General features: G+C 41.5%; 1 protein-coding gene across 1 annotated transcript in view; it reads right to left on the minus strand.

Moving 5' to 3' along the window:
• The window catches only part of AGBL1 (AGBL carboxypeptidase 1), a 276286-nt gene that overhangs the window by 146282 nt on the left and 105199 nt on the right, over nt 1-24805 (minus strand). Inside the window, exon 18 of the mRNA XM_042039542.1 lies at nt 22579-22759. Within this exon, the coding sequence (XP_041895476.1) occupies nt 22579-22759 (181 nt within the window). The remainder of the gene's footprint in view (nt 1-22578; nt 22760-24805) is intronic.

Here is a 24805-nt window from a genome sequence, read left to right on the forward strand (position 1 = left end):
GTGCTGTATGATGCTCAATAGCTGTAATTTTTGTTTAGGTATAACAATGTTTATAACCAGAGAAAAATATAAATAGTTTTCCAAAAAGTTGATTTTTCTGAGCAGCCGGCGAGCTTGATCACAAAAATTTGCTAGTGAGGGAAAAAAGTACACCAAACCAGTCATATTTTTTGCCATTTTTGACTGCCCAACATAAAAATCGACCCTCTTTAAAAAAATTAAGCATCCCTAATCCTCCCTCAGAGTGCAGTGAATGTACTTTCAGTGTGAAATCTCCATTTCAATAGGACCATCTCTTTTCAGACTAACACTGGAACATTTCAAACAATTATATAATCATTAAATTAAGCCCAAAAAGCTTCTTTAAGGTATTACTGCCATCACTGTATAGATGGGTAAAGTAACTACAAAACAGTTTAATGACTTGCCTGAGATTGCACAGTAAACATTTGACAAAAATGGAAAAATGATGATTCAAAGAGAGCAAAACATTCATAGGGGTTTTTTTAAGCTGTTCACAGCCTGAAAAGCAATTACTTAGTGGTCCTCAAAGGATGCCATGAAGGATGCTTATCTCTATTCCTGAGCACTGAAAATTACCAGTGACAGACAGCAAAAAAGGGATTGCAACCAGGAAAAGAATAAAAAAAAAGAAGAATTAGGTCTATAGAGCTCATTTTTCTCCAGCTCACAAGGCAAATTTGTTGGCCTGAAAAGCATGCTCACTGAATTGCAGCTTTGAATGTATTTCTCATGGTGTGACTCCACAGCTGCAAAATCCCAGCTGCAATTAGGGAACTGTAGGGCTGGATCTTATATCATTGCTATACATGCCGGCTCTCCAGCGGTGGCTGTGGCAGGCAGCAGCTGGCCTGCCATCAGCCCCAGCTGCTGTTGAGCAGCAAGGCAGTAACTGCAATTGTGTGTAAACAGTAGTAAAACACTAATTTCACAGGTGTGGAAATGGGCTGAAAGTGCTCAGTGTGGTTTCAGTCCAGCACTTCAGTCAGGTGAATATGAGTTCCTTGGGAGAAGTGACAGAACAGAGTTTTACACCATCAGACAGGGAGGGGTGATGAGGTGAGTGTTAAGTCTTCAAACAAAAACATAACCATTGAATTTCAAAGTAAAATCACTTTAGAGAAAAAAAAAAACCCTCATGATTCCAGTTGTCCAACGATTAAAGATTGGGATGGTGCCCTTTTCTCACATTTGTGAGAGGAGGATTCTCATGTCTTCTGTAGCATGGTTGCTCTCAAAAGAAATGCTGCATCAAATCATTCACAGACGCTAAGGATGAATTAACAGAATGGTGGTTTACATCCAAACCCACAAATTCCTTCCTTCCTCAATATTCAAGCTGACCCTAAATGAACCATTTTGGTGACTCCTTCTGAGTGCAACCTCTAAAGGGTACAAGTAAAGCTCTCATTCAGCAGGTGTAAGTCTAAGATAAATTCACCACTAGAAGACATTACTTATTTAGTGCTTAACATCCACTCAAACACTCATTTATTGTGTAGCTTTATTTGACCTGTGGCATGTGGCTATGCCATTTTTCCCTTCCTGGATCCCCCAGTAAAGCCCATTAAACATTTAGAGAAGAAAAAGCTGCTGAGACTCAAAACAGATCTCACGGGTGACAGCACACCAATACAGCACACATCTCCCCATTGCAGGGTTTCATTTCAAGCTTCCACTGCTGCTCAGGAATTTCACATTTCATTCTTACATAGAGATAACCATCTCTCTACCTCTCCAAGAGTTAAAGCAAGCCTTGAAAAATAAAAACCAAAACCAACCGTGCCCAAAATGCTGAAAGCTGTCATATCAAAGACGACAAAAAATATTCTACCAACCATCCTCTGCAAATACACCTCCTCTCTTTCAGTTTGTTCCAAGTGTAAAGCTCCAGAAGAAGAGGAGCTGCTCTACTATAAACTGTTGTCTAAGTAACATAAAGACATTAACTAGGCCAGGAGGTCTTTTGTAGATAAAGATGAGGGTAGTTGAGGAGCTGCCAGTTCCCTTCCTGCCTCTTACAGGTCTGTCACTTTACCTGCCTAATCAGCCAAGCATTGAGGAAAAGTTCCCCTTGGAAAGGGTTTTCCTGCTCTCACACAGTGCTGGCACACACGGCACAAGATGCATTGCCTACTGCTACAACACTTGGGAAGGAATGCCAAGCCCCTTCATTGTGAGCAGACTGTTTATCACTGACACCAGAAAGCTGCTGGAATGGGAGGACTTGGGCCCAGCACTGCCAAAAGGGGGTGTTTGGCCTGGCAGTGAGAAGATAATAGGATGCCACAGGGCTGTCCTAACTTATGGCTCTGGCACTACTCTTTGGGTAGAGCTCTCTATCTTGAATTGGCAGAAAGACACCAGAGTTCAATCCTTCTCCCCCCAAATGATTCTTCAATCTGTCACAAAGAACAACTAATGGACATTGAAAGGAAATAGGTGATTTTTTTTTTTTCCCCCATGTTAGAGACATTCTCCAATATACAGTTTAAATTTCCCCTTTGGAAGAGAAAGGCTACGAGCAGGAATTAACCTAATTTAAAGATCTCTGCTGTTGGCCTACAAAAGGAATAGGATGATTCAGTAGTCAGACTGATTTGCTGTCACCATTTATTCCAAGATCCTTGTTTACTCTAATAAATCCTTATGCTCTTGCCTTACTCCAGAGGACAAATAATCACCAGGTCTTCCTCATCGAACAGGGTCATGAAGATAAATGCCCAAAGCCATTCAGCCTCACAGACGGCAACAGCTTTGGGCTTTCATGGTGTTCCTTCACAGCTACTTCTGCTCATGCTATGGGGTCCTCCAGGGATGATTTGTCATGGTCCACAGCCAGTTGCCTAACAGTTCCTCGCATAATTCAGCGACAGGTTACATCATTGTTTCTCCTGGAGTGCCCCAGGGGGTCTCCTCCTTCTTTCTTTTCCCTTTGCCAACTTCCACTCACATCTACCGTCTCAGCAGGGATGTTATTTGAAGCAATGACAATGTTTTGGAACAGGTTCCAATGTAAATTAGTTTGCATCCATTATGAATTTTGCTATAAACTATACTTAACATCCCACAAAAAATCTCCAGGATAGAAAACTTTTAAAGACAGTAGAGGCTCAAAGATCCCAGTGTTTTATTATTGACCTAATCTCTCCCTTAAGAAGCAAAAGTAATCTTGCTGCAGCAGCAGTTTGGGAGATACCACTTGAATAAAATAATAATAGTAATAAACTCAGTCAAATCCCTTTTCTTACAGGTTATTAAATCCTCCTGAAGCAGGGGAAGTGTCAAGAATAAAGCTTAGGACAAATGGCTGGATATATTTTTTACTTTCATATGTGTAAAGTAACTCAAGAGCCTTGAAGGAAAGAATCACTTTCTTGGGTATTCTGATTCAGTGAGCTAAGTTGAAATTCATTCCAAAACATGTTTCCCATGATTACAAAGGGACATTTGAGTCAGCTATGTTCTCAAAGAATTATTTACATCCACTTCTCAGGATTTCATCAAATGCAAAGTGACTGCACTGATTGAATGGACACAGCTCCTTAATTGCATTCAGAAAAGAGAGCTGCTTGAATTTTATTTATTTACTTACTGATTTATTATTATTATTTAGCTGTCTGCTTCCAGCTGCAAATATGTCTTTGCTGCTCCATTAACCTGATCACATATCTGTGTTTCAAACTCAGCCCAGAATGTCCACATAGGAAATATCTCTGCAACACTTGGGGAAGCCATGCCCTGCATTTTACGGTCAAATCGTGGGTTACATTTTTAATGAACACCTGTCCAGTTTTTCTACACAGTAAATAGATATTCTCCAAGAGATTGTGTGTGTATATCCAACATCAGGTCCTAGCAAGAGTTGCAATGGCAAGGGAGCATCAGTACACATCTTCCTTTTGCTGTTCCCAAAGGAAATGTTTCCTTGCCATCACAACCCTAACACAGTGTTTGCTACTTGTTATATTCCTCTGCCAGCAGATGTTTAAGCCAGATGTTTCACTGCCAGTTCCTGATTGGTTCACAAAGCAGACAGTTTGTTCTTAACAAAAAGGGATTAAAAAAACCAGGAGAAATTTACACAGCACAATTGGGTTACGCTTCCAGTTACCAGCAGAGCAATAGTGAATTTCCAGTGGGGTGTAGGAAAACAAGATCCAATCATAAGACAGGGTACCTATGTTGACCAGTTTGCCCTTCAAGATAAAGGCTGTAGAAATGCCTCACACAATGTTACTCAGATCGCCATCTAGACATCTATTTACCATTTTCTGAAATGAGAAAATTAATCAAACCACTGTTCTCCTATTTTGTATGAGTAGCCAGCAGAATAGGCATTTCCAGAACACTCACAGGCTCAGATTCCAATGCCAAAGATATCCCTGTTAGAATTCAGGGCATTACGCTACACGTTAAAATAAACTCTTTCGAACAAGGTAATAAGAATTCTTATTCCTCCAGCTCCTGGGCTTTAGATTACCTCAGCAAACTCAGAAAGCTTTTCCTTACCATCCCATCATCACTCGAATGGCCTGCTCAGAATTCAGTATTGACACCTGGTGTCCCCTATTTAATCTGATGATGACTACAAATGTCAGGCTTTGTCCTCTTGGACCAGGGTTGCCATGTGATGCCTGTCAATTTTTTACTATGCTTTTTTACCTTCCCTTCAGCTCCTATTACATTGCATGGTGAAGAGGAAAAGATGCTTTCTTTCTGTGGACTATAAACATCTTCATTGCACTTCAAAGTAGCAGGGGGGAAATAATTACAAATGGTGAAAAACACTGCTCAAAACAAACAAAAAGAGGAAAAAAGAGAAGCCTTCCCTTTAGTGGATTGATGCATCGATATATATATTTGACACATGACCTTTCTATACCCACGTGCACTGCAGATACATCAAGGATCACTCTGAATAAATAAGATGATCTTCCTCCCTAGTGTACCACTAGCAAGTCTGACACAATATTTTTTTAAAAATCCAGAAATTATGTACAATACTCATTTCTGTTCCCTACTAGACATTTATCTTTTTTTACCTCTGGGTAGGACAATTTATAAAAGCAACTCCTTTCCCAAATCCCTACTGGAAGCAACAGGGATATTATGTTACAATCAGCTCCACACAGACAAATGTTTTATTCATATCACACAACTGAAAAAAAAAAAACCAGATACCAGTTAATGTTATCTAAATAAAAACCACAACATGGTTTTTAAATGCCTCCAGATTCTTTTCTTAACCTGCTGAGGTATATTTTACCTATTTGGGATGAGTGGCATCAAATGGAGGCACTGAGAGAGAAACCCCAGAGATGTTTACAGTAAGTCATGGAATGCTGGGATCCTTCTATATATGCTGCACATAAATGGATTATTACTAACACAATTTTTAAAACAAGTGATCAAAGACAACTCCCTTTCAGTTAGCCAAAAGAATTTTAAGCAGGAGAAACAGAGAAATCTGCTGCCATTTTCAAGTTTGATGCTGCTGCTCTTCTCTTGTAATTCTTCCCCACAACCACCTTTTCATACTTGTCATTAATATTATAATTACTGAATTGTTAGTCAGAGAATTTACAAGCACCACTTGTTATTTCTTGGAGATTGAGGGAAATTGCCATAGAAATGAAAGCTATGGTTTGGAAGATATAAACACAAGAATATTTTTCCTGGGATTTGAGCTTGTTCCAGATCTGAGGAAGCTTAGGCTACACTAAAGATTTCTGAATGCTATTAATTAGACCATATAACACTCTCTCTTATTTAATATAAAACATTCTACATAAGTAATAGGGGGAAATACTGTAATAGCACAGGCCAACAGGGAGCTAAGCTACTCAATGAATTGAAAAGGAAGAATTATTTTACAAATGCAGGAAAACTACTAGGCCAGAGTTTCCCCAGACTGAGGTATATTGGCAGAGCAGCAGAGGGAGGCTAGAAAGGGAAGCAAGACATAATAACCCTCAGAACAGGGTAAACTGAGAACAGCTGACACCAAGAACACATTTTTTTTCAACAAGTACTACGTCTCTTAAAACACATAGTACCCTAAATAACTCCTGGAATCTCGGATACCAAATTTAGGTAATAATTAGTCTACCTGAGAACAGCTGGAGAAACAAACTTTCCTATGTGCTGTGTGGAACCTGCCCTCTCTAGACTGCAGTATTTTGTGATCATAGAATGGTTTGGGTTGGAAGGGACCTTCAAGTTCACCTTGTTCCACTATGCTGCCATGAGCAGGGACACCTTCCACTACACCAGGTTGGTCCAAGCCCCGTCCAACCTGGCCTTGAACATTTCCAGGGATGGGACACCCACAGTTTCTCTAGGCAGCATGTTCCAGGGCCTCACCACCCTCAAAATAAAGACTTTTTTTTCCTAATATCTAATCTAAACTTACTCTCTTGTAGTTTGAAACCATTCCCTTTTGTTCTGGCACTCCAGGCCCTTGTAAATAGTCTCTTTGTTGTTGGCTCTCTTCAAGTACTGAAAGGCCACAATTAGGTCATCCCAAAGCCTTCCCCTCCCCATTTCTCTTAACCTTTTTTCACAGCAGAGGTGCTCCAACTACTGAACTATTAGTGAACTATCTTCAAACAGCCTCTCTACTACCAGGAAACAACAGCAAACAGAGTTCTCTAAACAGTTCCCACCAGTAATGATAAGCAATGAGCTTGGAGCTTCCAAGGTCCTTGGTCCACATCATGCTAAACAGGAACTTTAAAAACCAGTGGATTACCAAAGCAAAAATAAATAAAAATGAAAAATGGGAGACTGGCAGACAAAAGGCAGAAGGAGAACTGCATGGGGAGAGGGACATTCATAGAGAAAGAAAGGGCAAAAGTGTAAGACAAAGAGACACACATTCTGAACAGAAAAGAAATTAGGATCTAACTCCCTGTGGGGGTAAAGCAAGGAAAAAAAACACCATATGCTGGGATAACAAGGAAAAACAAGCAAAACATTTACATTTCTTTTCACATAACTGAAAAGGTATAAAGCATAAGAAAAACCAGCCTGGTACTCAGGGGGTTTCTCAGTATTGTTTTGTTTACACACAGAGACCCAGGACTTTGCTTAGAGCATCTTCCATTAGCTCTACAGAGCAGAATTACAAATGAGATATCAGATCGTTCTCTGGAAATGATGCTAATATCAGTCTCTGATGGTCAATAAGTTTCTGCTTTGTGGAGGTCTTGGCAGAAAGTTCATGCTGCAAATCCAAATAGCACTGGGCAAACATTGGATTTGAATCCTGGAAAAAATGCCAAACGCTTTCTTGCATCAAAAATCCAGAAAGATGAGAAAAACAGCACACTCATCATTTGACAATGTTGCTTTTCCTTCCCTGTCTCCTGCAAAGCGACACAGATACTGGAAAGAATCTCATTTTCAGTATACTCCTTGTTACCAAAAATCCTCACTCGATTTATAGACTGTAATTATAAACCAGACAGTGAAACATGAAGAAACTGAAGACAACAGCTGTTCTCCAATCCAGAGCTAAGAATACATTATCAGTCCCAAAAAGCAATTACAGCCTACAGGACCTTTAAACCAGAAAAACCTGAAAGTCAAAGTCGAAGGCCGAGTTTCACTATCCATCCTGAGCTGCCAGTCCATCATTTGTGACTAAGCCATTGACAAATTGCTCCATCAGGCTACAAGATACTGGCATCATTTATCTGTTACTGAGACGCAGTTAAAACATTCAAATATAATAAAGTGACACCTCTACATCATGTTGGAAGGTAAGCAAGAAACAGTTATCAACCAAAATTTGTGCTCCAAGGAGGGACAGCACAAGTGTTTGACACATCATCAAGGATTACTGCCCTATTTAACAAGATTCCTCTGATGACAGGCAATGACAAAAGTCATGGCTAATAGCCTGGGCTATAGATTTTGCAGACCAAAGCAGAATGTGCCACATGGCCTTGCTCCTCTTCAGAAGGCAGTGCACAGGACTCACATTTTTGAAGGTTGTCTGAGTCTAGAGAGAATTCAGAATGAATTCAGAATTCAGAACAGAATTACTCAAAAGGTATCATAAGTGGAGTAAACATTAACCTTCACAACATCTGAAGAGATATCTTCTTGTCATAGCTGCTCTGGATTTTCTTTAACTGTTGTGGGGTTTTTTAAACCTATTTTTGTTTTAAGCATGCACACAAAGCAGAATACTACAGCATTCTACCAGTGCTCACTGTAGTGAGCTAAAGGATCATGGCGAGATACATGGAGGGTATAGAGATGCTTTTCTTCACTCTACTGTTTCTTATGACTCCTTATACTAAATGAAACTGGAATTTAGAATTTCTTCCTGCTTTGCTTGTTCATCTTTTCTCCCAGCTTGACTTTTCTTTTTTAGCCTTACCCTCAGGATTTCTTACCCTTCGCTCTGCCATTCCAAGCACTTCTTTTCTCTGTACTCAGCCGGGTCTCCCTCACTGTGACTTCAGCTGTAGGAGTTAGGAAAATTGGCTGCTTTGATTAGAAATGTGTGAGTGGAAGAGAGATAATAGCCTGGTTCTCTACACCTGATCTCCCAGTGAGAGGTCATTGATAGGTCAACAGCTGAAATAAATGTCTCATCACATGAAGAGTTTGTGAAGGAAAACCTGTACTGTCAAATAAAGTGGAGCACAGCAGCACTGGGAGCTGGAGGGGCTTGAGTTATCTATAGATTTAGGTTAGTTTGTGTTTAGCAAATTTTGTTCTAGGAAGGAGCTTCCAGGAACTGCAGAACAGATGCACCTGAGGGACTGGCAACTCCATCCTCCCAAAGATGGATTTGCCCAAGGGGCAAGGGAAGCTGTAGCCACCCTTCTCCAAGGCTGTGCTCTCGTTCCATATGCAATCAGGCTGCAGGAATAATCTGGAAGCAAGGGGATTTCCTTAAGCCAGTCCACTGATGGGCTCTGATTAAATTATCTCCAGACTAATTCATTTGTTGATTGACACTTGAAACACGAAGACCATCCCAGATCATTTGACACTGGCCATTGGTGAATCACCAAGTTAAAGCCTTTACTTTAAATGTGACTGTTATTAATGAAATGTCAAGTAGTGACATTTGATATTTTGCACCAATTACTACTGTGCATGGGGGCACATAAGCACCATTTAAGCAGAGTCAGAGTCAGGCTTTTAGGAGTTCAGGGATCAAGAGAGACAGACTACTTGTCTTGTCTAGGTTTATAGACTACATAGCTATTGAGAGTCCATTAATCATGTAGAGGAAAAAACAGCCGTTATGGCTAATGAAAAAAGAGAGATGGACTCAAGGAGGGTGAAACGGACAGGTGTCTCTTACACCACACATCCTTTGCTCCTCCTGAACAGCCACTGGTGCATGTGTCAGCCTGAAATGAATTTAAAAAATAAAGAGCTACTATTGGGTTAAATGTGACACAGAGAGAAGAAATCTGAGATCAAGTCACTCACTTTCCAAGAGCAGGAAGCACAGAGCTGTGAAAGCTTGCCCCATTACTGCTTAACTTGAATGGCCAAAGCAAGTAGAAAGTGTCCTACAGACAATGTTCCTGTGTCAGGTATGTTGAGAGTCAAAGCCCTGCTCCTCCCCTCAGGACTCTTTTATCACCCTGACATTTATAACAGCACCTGTATCTCCTTGCCTGTCATTCCCATGTCTCACACTTGTAGGAAATTACAGATCAGGACTTTCATTCCACTGCATTTCAGACTCAAACTATCAAACAGAGGTGAAAGGAAAAAAGAGAGGAAATCTGAGGAAAGAGGGAAAGTCTGGGGATGTATCAGGGAACAGAACAATTCTTCCAATCCAAAATATGGTGCTAAATAGGCTTTCTTTAGAGAAAGTTTAGACATCTAGAACGAAACTTGGTGGCTTTTTGAAACCTTTTGTCTACATGATTTTTGAGACAACTGTTGAAACTGAGGTTTATTCTTGAAAAAGATGTAAAACTGGGGTACTTTTCAACAGAAAGAGACTTTAAAATTCTCAACTCAAGACTCAGAGGCTATTATTCCCATAAGAACACGCACTTCCAACTTTCTTATTTTCTCTTTTGAGCACACCATTGGCCCTACCTACAGCTTCCCCCAGCTGTTTGTGTAGCTGCCTCTTGTTTTAGAGTGTGTTGAGAGGAAGCCAGCATGATGGATAACAGGAGTCCTTTGACATACCATGTCATTTATCACATAACAGCCTCAATCCTGCTAAGGGGGCCTTCTCCATATGTCACTGTCAGCTCCTGCGCCACCTCAATGCATCAAAAAGAAAAGTTTGAATATGAAGCACTGTAATTCCTAAGTCACAGCTCATTACAGCTTTCCAGACGTGAAGAACAATTCTGTCTATCTGCCAGCTTGTTTGTTTAATTTTCACTGTCTCACATATGTGAGAAATTAAGTCTTCAGTGTGGAGGAAAACCAGAAAAAGTCAGAGGTCTAGCAGAGTGAAGGAAGATAAAAATCTCTAATTCCATCAGGAATCCAATGTGACATTTTGAAGTGGAAAAAGAAAAGGCAGCCTATGAGCAATAGGTATTAGGGAATTATTAAGAATTCTACCTTTTTCCCACTCAAGGAAAGTGGCTCTCTAATGGGCTGAGAGGTTCTCTAATGGGCTGATGTGAACGCAGTAAGCTTAAAGCAAGGCAGATAAGCTCCTGGACTTGGCTGCCTAATGGACACCTATCTCATCTCTTCCACCCCTTGAAGGGTACAAAACGCAGTGAAGGCTTCCAGGAAAGCCTCTTTCCAGGTCTTGCTTTGGGCTACCTAAATTAATCAGAACTCACCCCCCAGTGCAAGATTTCAGTGAGTCAGTTCCCAGGGGACACCTGAGAAAACAAACAAGAGGAAGCTGGAGCCACTGCTCTTACAAACCTCCCTCATCCTGCCCTGTTCAGAGTGGGCTGTTCAGAGCCCACTCTCTGCAGAGCATCCCCAGCACCATCAGGGCATCCATGAGTCTCCAGATGAGTCCAAAACAGGTTCTTTTTAGTTCAAGTGTCCTGGAGTGACCCATGACTGAGCACAGCTCCCACATCTAACCAGGCAAACTGTCCTACCACCTACCCTGTCTATGAATCACCATTTAGAAAGTCAAAGTTATAACCTTCCTTTTCACATTCTTTTAGCAGCTTACAAAGCTTACATTCCTGGCCCAAACTTACATGAATCATTTCACAGACCCATTTCCCAGGTTAGATAGATTTGTATATTCCTTCCAATGATTCACAAACTCCCCCAGTGTGAATGGTGTTAAACGTCAAGAATTAAGATGACATTTTGGATCACAATAACTGACTTAAAATATATGGTTTCCTACTTCCTTGGGTCATTGTTGTATAGTCTTACTATATTTCCATTTCATAAAGACCTAGTTTTCTTTCAAAAGAATCACAGGCAAGCTACAGCTTGAAAATTAATCAATAAACCTTTATTATGCTAACCCTTAATAGGATTACTAATATGAAGGAACTTTAACATGAGTTTTTTCCCCAGGAATTGTTTACTGACAAAACCTCATCCTTCTCTGACATTCACACTGCATCACTGTCCTTTCCCAACATCTACTCTTTCTTAAAGAGCCACAGAAGGGATATTAAACACAATCTTCTTTAAAAGCAGTATTTCAATTAGTCATAAGTCAAATGACTCAAGAGCTCCTATTTCTGGTGCAAATTTCAGTGTACTGAAGATCTTTGAGCAGTTTAGCTTCAGCCCAAATAGCCTTCCATTCCTGTGTCAGATTGGACGTCTTCATCCTCTCTTGAATATTTGCAGTAGATGCTCTACATAGATATATTTAAAATGTGAAAAAATAAGAGCCTATTGAGTCTCCAGAAAGGCTATAAGCTAAGTCACTAAAAACTCTTTAAAGGCCTTTGTAGTCCTATAGGCAGCTCTCTCCCTCAAGCTGCAGGATGGAGCTCTGAATCAACAATATTTCTTTTGCTTTCCTTTGTCTTTCAGAGTTTGGCATAAAGACAGACTTGTTTATGTGTATGTAGGGAAATTAGGAAGCACAAGAATGATAATTCAGCTAGGGGCAAGCCATGGTCATTATTTGGGCCACTAGACAGCAGGGTTGAGTTATGGCTTGCCATGACAGTACCCTAAATAACTGTTAGCAGGAAATATTATCTTACATTACAGAAACAATTACAAGAGTTAACCATTTGGAAAAGAAAATCATGCTGCTGAAGAACTGCCATTCAGCCACCATAGCTCACATTCCTCAGATTAAAATAGAAATTTCAAAGGGAAAAGAAGAGAAATCAATCCAAGTTTATGTCCAAGTAATGCAACATGTTTTCAGGGTAGCACACACCAAAACATATGCATATTTGTGTTGCTGATTTGCACAAACTCATTCCTGCAGGATGAACATCATAATTGAAAATGAGAGCACAAATGGCCACTTAAATGCCTAAACCCCAGCTTGAGTAATTGTGCATGCACACACATATCTGTTTTTCTGCATCTTTTCAATCCTGACAGTCTGGATCAAAATGGTTTCTATTAACATTATAGATGTATTTACATGCACAGAATACTATATCATTTGGACCTCAGAGTTTTTGGCAAACCTCAAAGCAAACTCCTTATTTAGGTTTACCTGCGGTTCAAGCAAGAATTAGCAATGACAGAGTTGTACATGCCCCACAGCTAGTTTGTGGAGGATTAAATATGTGCTTTTTAGGGACCAACCCATCTGAGACTGCACGTAAAATTATGGTTTTGGAGCTGCCACATGTGTTTGTCAGAGATTAATAAAATACTCAGGGAAAAACACAAAACAGAAGGGGTTTGATTGCACCTAAGTGATTTCTTTTCTGTGCTTTGTAGCATCTGCTGCAGACCTGGTTGCCACAACTTCTACCCAATGGCCTAAAACCAGAAACACACAACATTGACAAGCAATGGGTCCATCAGTTAAGAAAGAGCCAAGTCCAAAGGGGTGACAGTAAACAATGCCTGAAATAAAGCAGGTGCTCTGTTATGGCATTTTGAGACCAAAGATATAACAAAAAAACTTCTGCAATCAGTCCACACTGTCAGAACAAATACACATCAGTTAAAACAAGGAGAGGTATGAATGCTGTCAATGATACACTCCTAGTGAGCCCCAAAATTGTGTGGGATCTGGTGCTCCAGCTGGATCCTTACAAATCTATGGGGCTTGATGGGATTCATCTGAGGATCTTCAAAGGGCTGCCGATATTATTGGAAAATCCTTCTCAATGATTTTCGAGCAGTCTTGGGAATCTGGAAAGGTCCCAGATGACTGGAAGCTGCCAAATGTTGTCTCAATTATCAAGAAGGGCAAGAAGGAGGACCCCAGTAACTACAGGGCTGTCAGTGTCACCAGTTTGGGTCGGATATTAGGAAAAGGTTCTTCACCCAGAGGGTGGCTGGACACCAGAACAGGCTCCCCAGGGCAGTGGTCACAGCACCAGCCTGAGAGAGTTCAAGAAGCATTTGGCCAATACTCTCAGGCACATGATGTGACTCTTGGCGTGCCCTGTACAGGCCCAGGAGCTGGACTCAATGATCCTTGTGGGTCCCTTCCAACTTGGCATATTCTCTTATTCTGTCATAAATAAAAGCCTTCAGCTGGGTTTTTTAGTTTTCATAAGAAATTGTGTAATGAAAAGATACACTTGAAGTATTTCTACTGTTTACAGCAAAAGAGCCTTTTTCTTAATATTCTCCTTTTTATTTACTTTCCCAGCTGTATTACTGTTATGAGCCTGAAAGCTGAAAGCCATTGATATGGACACTATTTGATTTTTGAACAGACTGCATGCTGGATGGGATTACAGCCCATTCAGAGCTATCTAAAGATAGAGAAGTAGCACAGTTCAAGGGTGCCCTCACCTGCATGTCAGAGAAAGAGACAGAAATTATTGTGACTTAAAACACTTTGCTGTTCTCTGCCTGAAACCCAGCATGTGCACAAAACCAGACAACAAAGTTATTCAAAAGCAAACTCTCTTTTTTGTAATATGCATGTTCTGGAGGGGAAAACAACTGTTCTCCCACCGTCCTTGGATTGCCATGCCCAGCCTCCACATGAGTTTATAGCAGGAAACTTGACAGGTAAATCTGCAGACTTTGGTTTGGCTATTCCATGCAGATGGTTCAACCCACAAAGTGTCAAGCTGCCTTTCCAGAGATCTCAGTCTAACCCCAAGGATGTTATTTTTGTCATCTAAAAATATCCATGAGAAACATAGCTTAGTCTTAATCTCCCATAGCTGCTTCTACTTCATGTTCAGACCTTGTGTCAACATGCTGCTCCCACAGAGGTAATCCAGACCTGCTTTGCCTTTATATCCATCTAAGCACAGAATTCACTGCTACTCAAACGAGGTGCTAGAGATTTCAATTATATAGACCAAGATCTATTAGAAAATTGGATGGGAGACCACCAACTTTTTTTTCACATCACTGGAGCAATGACTTAAAGTCATGATAGTGCACTGTAGAAGTGACTGATTAGTGCAATAAACTACATGGCTACATAAAGCCTCTTTCCCTGGTTCTTCTCATTTCTGAATGGTATTAAAATAGTTTATGAGTGTTCAGCTGCTTTGCACTTTACACCCTCTTATGTGCCATAACTGTTAGAGGGAAGACAGAAAAATCATCCCTTTTTAAATCTTTGCCTTTTGTTTTTATGCTAATGACCTTTTGTTATCTAGCAGACAATGAATACAGGAAACAGCCCTCAAGAAGTAAGTTTTCATTAATGTCATTCCTGTTACTGCTGGCAGAAGACACCACAGACCAGAGCTCGAACTGAGAACCAAACTTCTGCTTTAGGCAGTGCTCCATGAGAGCCAGGGTCCCTGGGAGGACTGGTACATCCCTCTCCTTCAAAAGCTGAGCTTATGAGCATTTTGGGAGAAAAATGGGGCAACATGGGAAACAGAGAAGGAAATTACTACTAGGGATGCATCTGAAAAGAGTTCTTGCACTCACACCTGGTTATTGCCTGGTAACTCGAAAAAAACCCAACAAAACAGCATTACATGAAGATAAGATATGACCTAATTATGGATTGTTATGTGTGTGTATTTAGCAATAATCCTTTTTCCTATTTGCATTCAGTAATATATACACAGTAGAATATGGCAGTCCTTCTCCAACTAAGAGTCCTTAAGTCTTTGCCTTTTGTGGCAGACAAACGAAAGCAATCAAAAAGGTGAATAAGGATCTAGACTATATCACTCACTTCCACTTCTCTGAGTTCTGCTTCCCCAGACACTGAAGGATCCTGTGGGATATAATGCAACATATGACCATTTTATATAAGGGCACATCCACTGGTGAAATTCAATAAGCCAGTTGTAAAACACTATGGAAATGTTTCTCACTTATACACGACTCTGAATACAGCATAATTTCCAAAGGATTTTACATCATAAATCATCCCTATTTCCATGCAGAAAAATACCAGCAGAGTTATCTGAGAGTCCGTACCCAGGTTATGGCATCATGGAGGTAGGATGTGTTCAAACACCAACTTCAGAGCTGTGCAGTGTGCACAGACCCAAGGTGCACCATCACTGGAGCTCTCTTCCCTTCCAATGCCACCCCCTGCTTCTTTATTTTCTCCCCTCAGCTCCAACCTGAGCTATACAACTTCAAAAGCCCTTCAGTTTTTCTACCCCTTCAAGACTCAGAGATACTTCACAGCATTAAAACTGTGCTGCACCTTTTTCCTGACTCCCAGCAGTGCTGCCCATTAGGTTGCAGAAAAGGTTTTGATTTCTCACTCTCTCATTGCGATATTGACTCAATTTTCTGGTTTTTTGATGCTTCTGTGGGACACTCAGCTAGGTTTATAAAATTAGGATGGCAATTTGCTGAAACCACTGGAGCAAATTTGGCCCGTGTAATTACCCAATTGCATGTGCAATCACACGAACCATGTGCACAGGTAAACAATTCAACTTCAGCTGGACCTCTGTAGGTACATTTTTGCACAGCAATTTTGAAAACATAAGCTCTCAAATGAAGCTTATTTTTGTAGATAAGGCTCTTCATCACTTTTCTACAAACACCATTTCTGCTTGCCAGTCTGTTTCCACAACCCAAGGTTATTTTACATCCCCTCTCCTATCACAGCACTTCACCAGCTTTTAATGCTACATTTGAATAACAGATTCCAAAGAGAGAGAAGGGAAAAAGTGAGAGAGAAATAAATAAAAATGTTAAAGAACACATTAGCCAAAACAAAAAGCTAACCCAGGATAGAATTTTTCTAAAGAAAACTCATGGAAAATGAGCTTTATACTTGCAAACATAAGCTCCTGATTTTTTTGTTGTTGTTGTTCATAAGCCTTCAAAAATTTCAGTGCATATTTCACAAAAAAAAAAAAAATTATGTGTTTTAATACTTAAAAGGGACAAAATAGCCATATAAAATGTGAAATGTCACTTGGAACTCCAGGGATGTCCAGTTTTCATGGCAAAAGAAATACTGCCTGATTTATTACACAGGGTAATAGATGAAGGTATATTACAAGAGACAATAACCTTCATTCCCAGGCAATTTCAGCTTTCCAGGTAGTGGGGATATTGCAGTAAAGTATTGGACATTCTTCATTGCTTCTATAAAAATGAAGTTTTTACAGTTTCATTTTGTGGACTTCTCTTTTCCCATCCTATGAATAACAACTCCATCTCTGCATCTGTAGCTTCCAACAGGCTTTAAGTCAGGTAAACAGACTTGATTTTGAGATGGGTGACCAAAAGAGTCCCCTTTACTTGTGATATTAGCTCAACTCCAAAATATTCAGCTCTGATATCAGTGTTTGATGTCTGCCACAACCAGCTATGAGGTACTATCCAAGTTCAGCAGCAATTATGTCTCAGCGTAGATTTGCTTATGCAGCCACCTGGGCCAGGGTTTGCAGATATCTCCTGTAAATCCCAAGAAGGTATAAAGAGACTCCAGATTTTTAATACATTTCCCCAATTCCTGCACTGATGACACTGAGATATCCCCTCACAAACCTTCATCAGGTGGTTGTGGAAGTCACTGCAGCAGGACACCTCCCCTGTGCCAGAATGTAATCCTGAGGAGGAGCTGCAACTACAAAGCTCAGAGCTCCATGAAGTGACCAGGGTTGAGATGCTGGGTCAGACCTCGTGGGAGCCAACAGCCCAGTGGGAGTGGTGGGAATCCTCTCCATTCCCACCAATCCTGCTGCACAGCCTGTGGCACTAATGCACCAGGCCCTAACAAGGGACCAGCTGCTCCTTGCCTGTCTCTCTACAGAGCCCAGCATGGGCACAATTGTGATGGGAATAATACACCACAATTGGGACTCAAATAAGCATAATAACAAACAAAAGGGATAATGACACACAATCAAGCTAACAAGAATTATAATATAATTCAATCATCTCATTAACTTTACTAAAAGCTGGCTTTGTACACCAGTCTCCTGGCTCCTGGAAATGTCTTCAAAGGAGTGCACATATCTGATTACAAACTCACATCATCAGTCAGGCAAACAGACATGAATGCAGAACAAAGGGATTCCTTTCTGAGCCTGTAGAACAACCTGTTCATATCTAATATTCATGCTAACTTGAAAATGCAAGGTAGAACCTAACCGAAATAATTCCCAAGGCTAGAAGCTGAAGTGTTTAGTAGTCCAAGACAGTAACATCACTGAGCCCACACCCAGGGACTTTTGTAGTAAAATCTCCAGGTGACCTTGCATCACCAGCATTAATTGTATAGAAAAGAGCAAAGGGACACACACACAGCTAATTGGGTACCTTTACTGAGCTTACAGAGGCTGCACATGCCTTGGCAATTGGCAACTGGGAGACCGATGAAATGCACTGGATCCTTCCGGTTTTTAATATGGCCATTAACTAATTAGATTTCATGACCATTTAGAAGACAGATGATATTGCAATCTCCATTCTATTAGCAAGAACAATATGGTGCTTCCATAAGAAACCTACCAACAGGAGAATGAGGCCTCAGAATTTAAAAAAAAAAAAACAAACAACTCAGATCCTGTCCATGCCACACTTTTTAGTCAAAAAGCAGCAGTTGTGTTGGTCAGTTACTAGGCTGGACACTGTCACAAGCAGTTCTAAGCAATAAATTGTGTTCCCTCTCTGGCTCAAACTCCTGGAAGCACATGGGATATGTTGAAGACAAAAGGAATTGTAGCAAAGCACCCAACATTTCAGCTGTACAGCTTCTGAGAAACAAAAGCACCAAGCAATAAAGCCAACCACTGAGACAAGGCTGGTGCTGAGTCCCACAGAAAATGATATCACACAGGCTCCTGTTTTAGAGGCTCAGGCATGCTATAAATTAAGTGAGGGTGGTAAAACAACAGCTGGCTGCTAATTAGTCACAGCCCCCCTCAGCAGGGTATCAGCAAAGTGGCAGAGAACATCTCGAGTAAATTAAATTTTAAAAAATCCTCCTGCAATCACTCCCCTGACAGACCCTTCCTTCATCTCCCCTCTCAGCTTTTTATTTATTGTAATTACTTTAGTAATAAGATTTGTTTCCTTGTTATTATATATATTACCATGCAGGGGCAACAACAACAACAAAAAATAATAGCTGGGAAGAGTTATGTAGTTTATTTATCTCCTTGGCTGTTATTGGGCCATTGGGTGGAGAGAGCGATGAGGAGGTGGGGGCCTGGGAAAAGCAGTAAATAGAAAAGAAAGCATATTCCTCAGGAGCAGAGACATATGGGGGCATATTTACGAAGGAGGAAACACTGACAATGAGTGAATAGAGCTAATAACTCAGGGGGCCCAGCAGCTCTGGCTGATAAAGGAAGGAATAAACAATCCTGCACTGGAAGTGCTGTCAGAAGGGAGAGTCCTGGGGTGCAGCTGTCTGCAGGGGGATGTTTATCACAGAAGGAGAGCCAAGGATGGGCTGTCACATCAGCACGGCACAAAGGGCCTTGGATGAAACTGGGGCACCTCCCAGAGCAGAGAGGAACTCAGACGAGTGTGTGGTGCAGGGCCAGACACCATTTCTGGCTCCACCAAGGAACAATTCTCAGAGATGAGAGCTAAGAAATACTGCAGCTCATATTTTATCTCATGCTGTGCAGGCACTGGCCACATTTGCTACCCTAAGCTCTCAGATCCATCACTGCCCTCTCAGTGGAAGGCAACAGAAGCAACACCTGAGGCACCAAAGCAGCAAAGAGATGTAAAAATTTCTGCTCCACTTGAGGAAAATTAGCCCACATTTCATATTCACTTCCCAGAGCCACCAAATATTCCAGGATAGATGTTCACAGATCTTACATCTTTGTCATCTCTGAGGTCTTCAGGAAAGCACCAGTGCACACGAACCTGCCCCCTTAGAGTGTGCATCTCAGAGCACAGCCAGTGTATGTGATGGTTGAGTCTTTCCCAATTTACAAAATGTTCTTTTTTTTCCAAGTATGCCTTGCCTTCCACATATGCCTAACCAACTACTTTTGGCAGGGTAGTGACAATTTAGGTGCAGAACTTCTGAAAAAAATGTGGGGACAGACTCATACAGCATCTGCCAAAGAGCAGCACATCACTCCTGTAGCACCTCTCTCCTAGAGAGAGATTGCATTAATTCAAAACCACTCCTTTCCCAGCCTTCTCACATCTCTGCACTATCCTTAGAGAAACACACACATCATAGGTTAACCAGTCTGGAGAGAGCCTTTGGAGTGTGTTTGCAGAGTGCATGGCACCAATTTAGAATTAAACTTCCCTTTCAATCCTCTGACCACAGGCAAGCAATAAAGAGAAGGAGCGATGTCTGCAGTTGTACAGCTTTGTGTGACACCACCTCAAGATTTAGTCCTTGAGGATGCAGTTCTGCATCATAAACCGATGCCTTAGACCAGCCATTAGCTTTTTTTTTCCCAATCCCTGATCCTTTCTGCCTCTTATTGCCCAGAGAACACAATGTCTCCAATTCAGGAGAGCAAGCATTAATACAGGAGAGAAAAAGGTTATTTATACAAATAGTGTGTTTGGGTATAGAGACAAATGTGCTTCTTCTCCTCCTCTTAAGATCATCTTTCCAAACAGAAAGGACCAGGTTCCAAAGGTTAAGTGGGAGCACACTCCTTTTTTCCTTTGTAGTTTTTGAGAGTGTGCAGAGGAAAACTGTTCTAGAAGGGATTTTAGAGGGCATTTCTCCCTCTTCATTTCACTAATTGTCAAAAAACTGAAGCTTTTCTCTGATAGGTTTGAGGAGGTAATGAACAAAGCCCCTGAGTAAATAAGGAACAGAGTAAATTAAAGGGAGGGAACATCAGTGGAGAGACAGAAAACCCAGCATCTCACCTGCCTTACCTTGGAGAGGCAAAGCTTACTCAGCCTGTGTTGTGGGAGAGCAGGTGCAGGAGGGAACAGGATGTTTTTAAACCATATAAAGAATAATCCATGGCTATAATCCAAAATAAAAATCAGGACTTCCTCTACCTGGTTGCTACTATGGTTACCCCACAGCTTTAAAGAAATCATGAGGCTTCCAACACATTTCCTTTATCAAAAAAAAACTCACCAGCTCCCATCTCCACTCATTGGTTCATTAATTTATAAAATGCATCCATTTCTTTTGAATGAAAAGCCTTGATTCAACAGGAGGGAAGAGTGAGAAAAGGGAAGCAGATGAAAAGAAAAAGGAAACATTAAAAGCAAGTAAAGGAAGAAGAAGGAGGTGGCAGTGCTTACACACCCACACACGCTCTTACACACTACCAGTAAACCTGAGGCCCAGAACAAAAACATTTCTTTTAATATAGGAGGAACCAAGGCTACTAAAAACCAGACATATAAAGAAACAAGAAGAGTATGTGGGCCACAGGAGGCTTCACAAGAGAGATGTCTTTAATTTAAGGCATAAAGGAATGAATTACTGCCCCCTGCATGCCTCACGATCAGTAAAGGAACCATGGCCAAGTCCCTGTTCCCCTGGTCCCATCCCACATTTGAGGTTTACTAAACTTTTAATTCATCACCACATTTAACTACAGTTCAAGCTCATCTGCACCACAGAACAGTAAACACCCTCCTGTGTGACACAGGCCTGGGCCATACCCTTCACTCAGGTGTCACCAAGAGCCACATTCTCCCTCCTGAAGGTCCCTTCTCTGCTACACTGACTCCTGACAGCGGGAGGAAAAGCTCGGGCACTCCCTCCAGTCTTGCATCTGACGGAAAATTTAACGAAGTGTAGTGAGAGGAAGAAAATAAGGGGGCGGAAGCCACAATTGTTTTTCTTGTTCCTTCTGTCTGCGAGGATCAAGAAAGAATTTGGTGCCAACAGAGGCACCAAGATGGGGCAGTACCCATCTATTCTGAACAGTCCTCCCAGACTTCTGGCAGACCCAGGCCCTGGGGAGCTCAGCAGCCCAAAAGCTGTGACTTCACAGACTAGAGACTGTCAGAAAGACCCAAGGTGCTCCCTGGTGAATCTCTCACCCCAAACCCAAGTTTAAAACCCAACTCAACGCAGCTATTGCTCAGGATTGCTTTTCTGCTCCTGCAACACTCAATCTGCACAGCCCAACCCCAAAGGAGGTGAGGGAACGTAGCTTAAGAAAAGGTCCTCTATGCTTCGCTGTGTTCCAGTGCTTGTTTAAGCCCATCTTTCAGCTTTGACATTTGTCCTGTGTTCCACTGCAATGAGCCAGGGGACACAGCTGTGGCAAACCCTGCAAGACCCCATTACCAGGTCAAGACGCACAAGTCAGCACCCACTGGTGGGATGTGATCATGATGTCCTTCCCCTCCATCAGGCAGAACCAACAGTTATTAACTCACTGCCACTCCACAAACACCTAAAGTGAACAAATCCCACTGTCTGCAAGAGAAGGAGATTTATTTTCCAAAAAAGCGCAAGCCTGCCTTACCTTTGTGCACTCTTCAAGGTTTCACACAGCAATATTGATTTCATCTCAGCATATTACGAGCAGAGTTGCACCTTTTCCAGTCATGTACAGGGAGAGGGAAGTTAGTGTGGGTGGATAGGGAGGGTATGAGGTAAAGAATGCAAAAGAAATCAATATTTTTCCAAGATCAGATTCAGTATCTCTTAGGAAACATGTGGGAAAGAAGATTGAAAAGAAGGTGGGAGAAGGAAGAAGCTTCACTATACAGAAATATTTCCATGAAAATTAAGAAATCCTTACTCATCCTCCTCCCACCAGGCTATACAAAGCATTAATTACAGCCAGTTTTTGCAAAGCATATCTGCCTTGCAGCTGTAATCTGCCCTGCCTTATTGATAACCTCCACTTATCAATAAAGATCCTGTTTCTCCAGCACCACTAACACTCCTTCCAGGCAATTGAGAGATCTTAAGGCCACTGACAGATGCAGGACAGCACACCATGCCATGTCTCAGAGTCACATATTCCATACAGAACTGATAACAGGATGAATAAAACATGAGGCAAAGGGAATTCTCCCAGCACCAACACTGAAGATGAGACCTGCCGGGTGCACAGACAAGCCCCAGAACAAGCACACGTCACAACTCACTTGCCATTGATGACTCCATCAGGATTAAGCATGGGCACAATCTTGAAGATGAAGCATTTCCTCAGGAGCTCAGCAATGGGATCAGTGCTCACGAGGAACTCCAGGGTCCCCTTCATCACCCAGCTGGCATTGCTCTCACCAGGGTGAACACGGGCCGTGAGGAACACGTAAGGACGATTGCCTGCAAAACAAAGCAAAAACACCTCTAAACTGAACAGGGCTTTTCTTTGAATAATATCTTTGCAAGTGGATTTTATTCCTTTTGAATTTAGATAACAATCCAAAATGGATTCTGAGGAAAACACATCCCCCTAGACAGTCTAGATATTTTCTCAAGGTGCTAATTGATCACAGATTTGGACCTCAGAACCAGCACAGAGCCTGTTTCATCCCTATCCCTCTGTTTGTTTATTCTGTGATACCATACAGATATTTACTTTCCATTGTAGAGCATTCTGCAGATACAGGTTACTGCCTCTCCAAAGAGCTTTACCATACTTTCTAGCAATTATTGAAAGCTTGATCCCATTAAATTTCACTAAGGTTTAAAAGGCAGCAAGAAATTATTTCATTTTCTAAGGTCCTGCTCCACTTTCAGTATTTCACCATTAACAATTCAGAACTTTCTAAATGTCTAAGCAGATTTGCCCACCCATAAGGGCTCCAAGGACATGCAAGCTGCCTGATCTCTGGAAATAATGTGTTGTAGGGTCAAAATCATAATTAATTGAACTAAACTGATATAATTAAGGAAACTGCACTAATACGTTCACCAGAGCTGCAGAGGCTGAGCACTCAAACCTAGCCATTATTTCACAACCATAAAACAAAAGGTAGAAAAAACAATGTACATAGCTAAGGCAGGCTGTTTCTTTTGGTCGAATGACATTTTCAGTTTTATGTAATATAGATGCTTACTCAGATTAGAAAGGCTGATTTTCAGAAGTTGCAGCTAGAAGAGTTCATCTGTTTCTAGCACTACTTTCATGCATGGAAACATAAGCTGTGGCAATTTGGGGTAGGGAAGAGGTTTCGGGGGCTGCTTTAAAAAAAAAAAAACAATTTTTTACTAAACAGTTCATCAATAATCTCTACTGAACCTATTTCAAAATAGACTTGCAACTTAACAGCAAAAGTTGCCTTGTTATCAGATATGTTATTTGTTGTTCCTGTGAAAAAACCACTAAACACATTTGGTCTAGTTACAAGCCTCCAAAAACTCTCAGCATACATATGCTTAGAAAAGACCAAGTTTGACAGCAGATTCTTTGAAGATCCCATCTGTGCTGAGCACACTTCAGGGATGGGCCAAGGAAACAGGAGAAGGCAGAAGGAGACACCTGCCAGGCACAGAAAATAAAAGGAAAGGAGAAAGCAATTATCTGTCTTAAAATGATCCTTTTGTGAGCATTCACTATCACAAGTCAACCTGACAGATTTACTTCAGTGGAAAGTTTTATCTGTCAGGGCATCACAGCCATGCCAGGGCAGGTTTGTCCTGCTCGATCAGACAACGTCAGAGCTCAGCCTCTGTTCCCTTCATGAACTGAAGGGCCCCAACTGACGGGACAGGGAGAGACAACAGGACAGAAAGCAAAACCAAAGGCATCAGCTGAATGCCCTTGTAAACAAAAGCTGAATTAGCAATTTAGCCCTTGTCCTTAGCTCTCAAAGCCATCCTTCAGCTTCCAAATGCTTTACAAATCATTAATTAATCATAGTAAAACCAGGAGGTAGAACACCGTCCCCAAAAATAGAGATGGTATTAAAGAGCTGTTTAGCTGACCAAGTGTCTCGGTTTTGAAAGACAGGTGTCTGCTAAGGAAGGCAGAGGCCCCCCTTGAAGTGGCAGATATAACCCCTTTTCCCTCCAAGTTATTATATTCTGAAATCAAGGGCCTTTAGGCAAAGATGTGGGAAATAGGAATAACAGTTCTTTACTCTCTCTATATATATGTATATAACCAGTCAAACAAAACAACAACAACTATGGCAGTAACAGCAATCACAAACCCAGTCCCAGCCTTCTCGGCTGTCAGGCTATTTCCCCTCGGGTGCAGTTCCGCTCGCAGCCGGCAGGGGCGCTGGCGGCTCCCGGTGAGCAGGGCAGGTGCGATGGTTCCTCCGCGGCTGCAGGGGGCGCTCCGGAGCGAGCTCGGGAAACACGCGGCACTGGTGCCCTGGGATCCCGGGAAGGGATGGAACAAAGGCTTCACAAACCCCTGGG

This window comes from Corvus kubaryi, unplaced genomic scaffold (genome assembly GCF_017639235.1).
Source record: "Corvus kubaryi isolate FWS band 111438036 unplaced genomic scaffold, C.kubaryi_AGA036_p1.0 37394, whole genome shotgun sequence".
NCBI classification, from domain to species: Eukaryota; Metazoa; Chordata; class Aves; order Passeriformes; family Corvidae; genus Corvus; species Corvus kubaryi.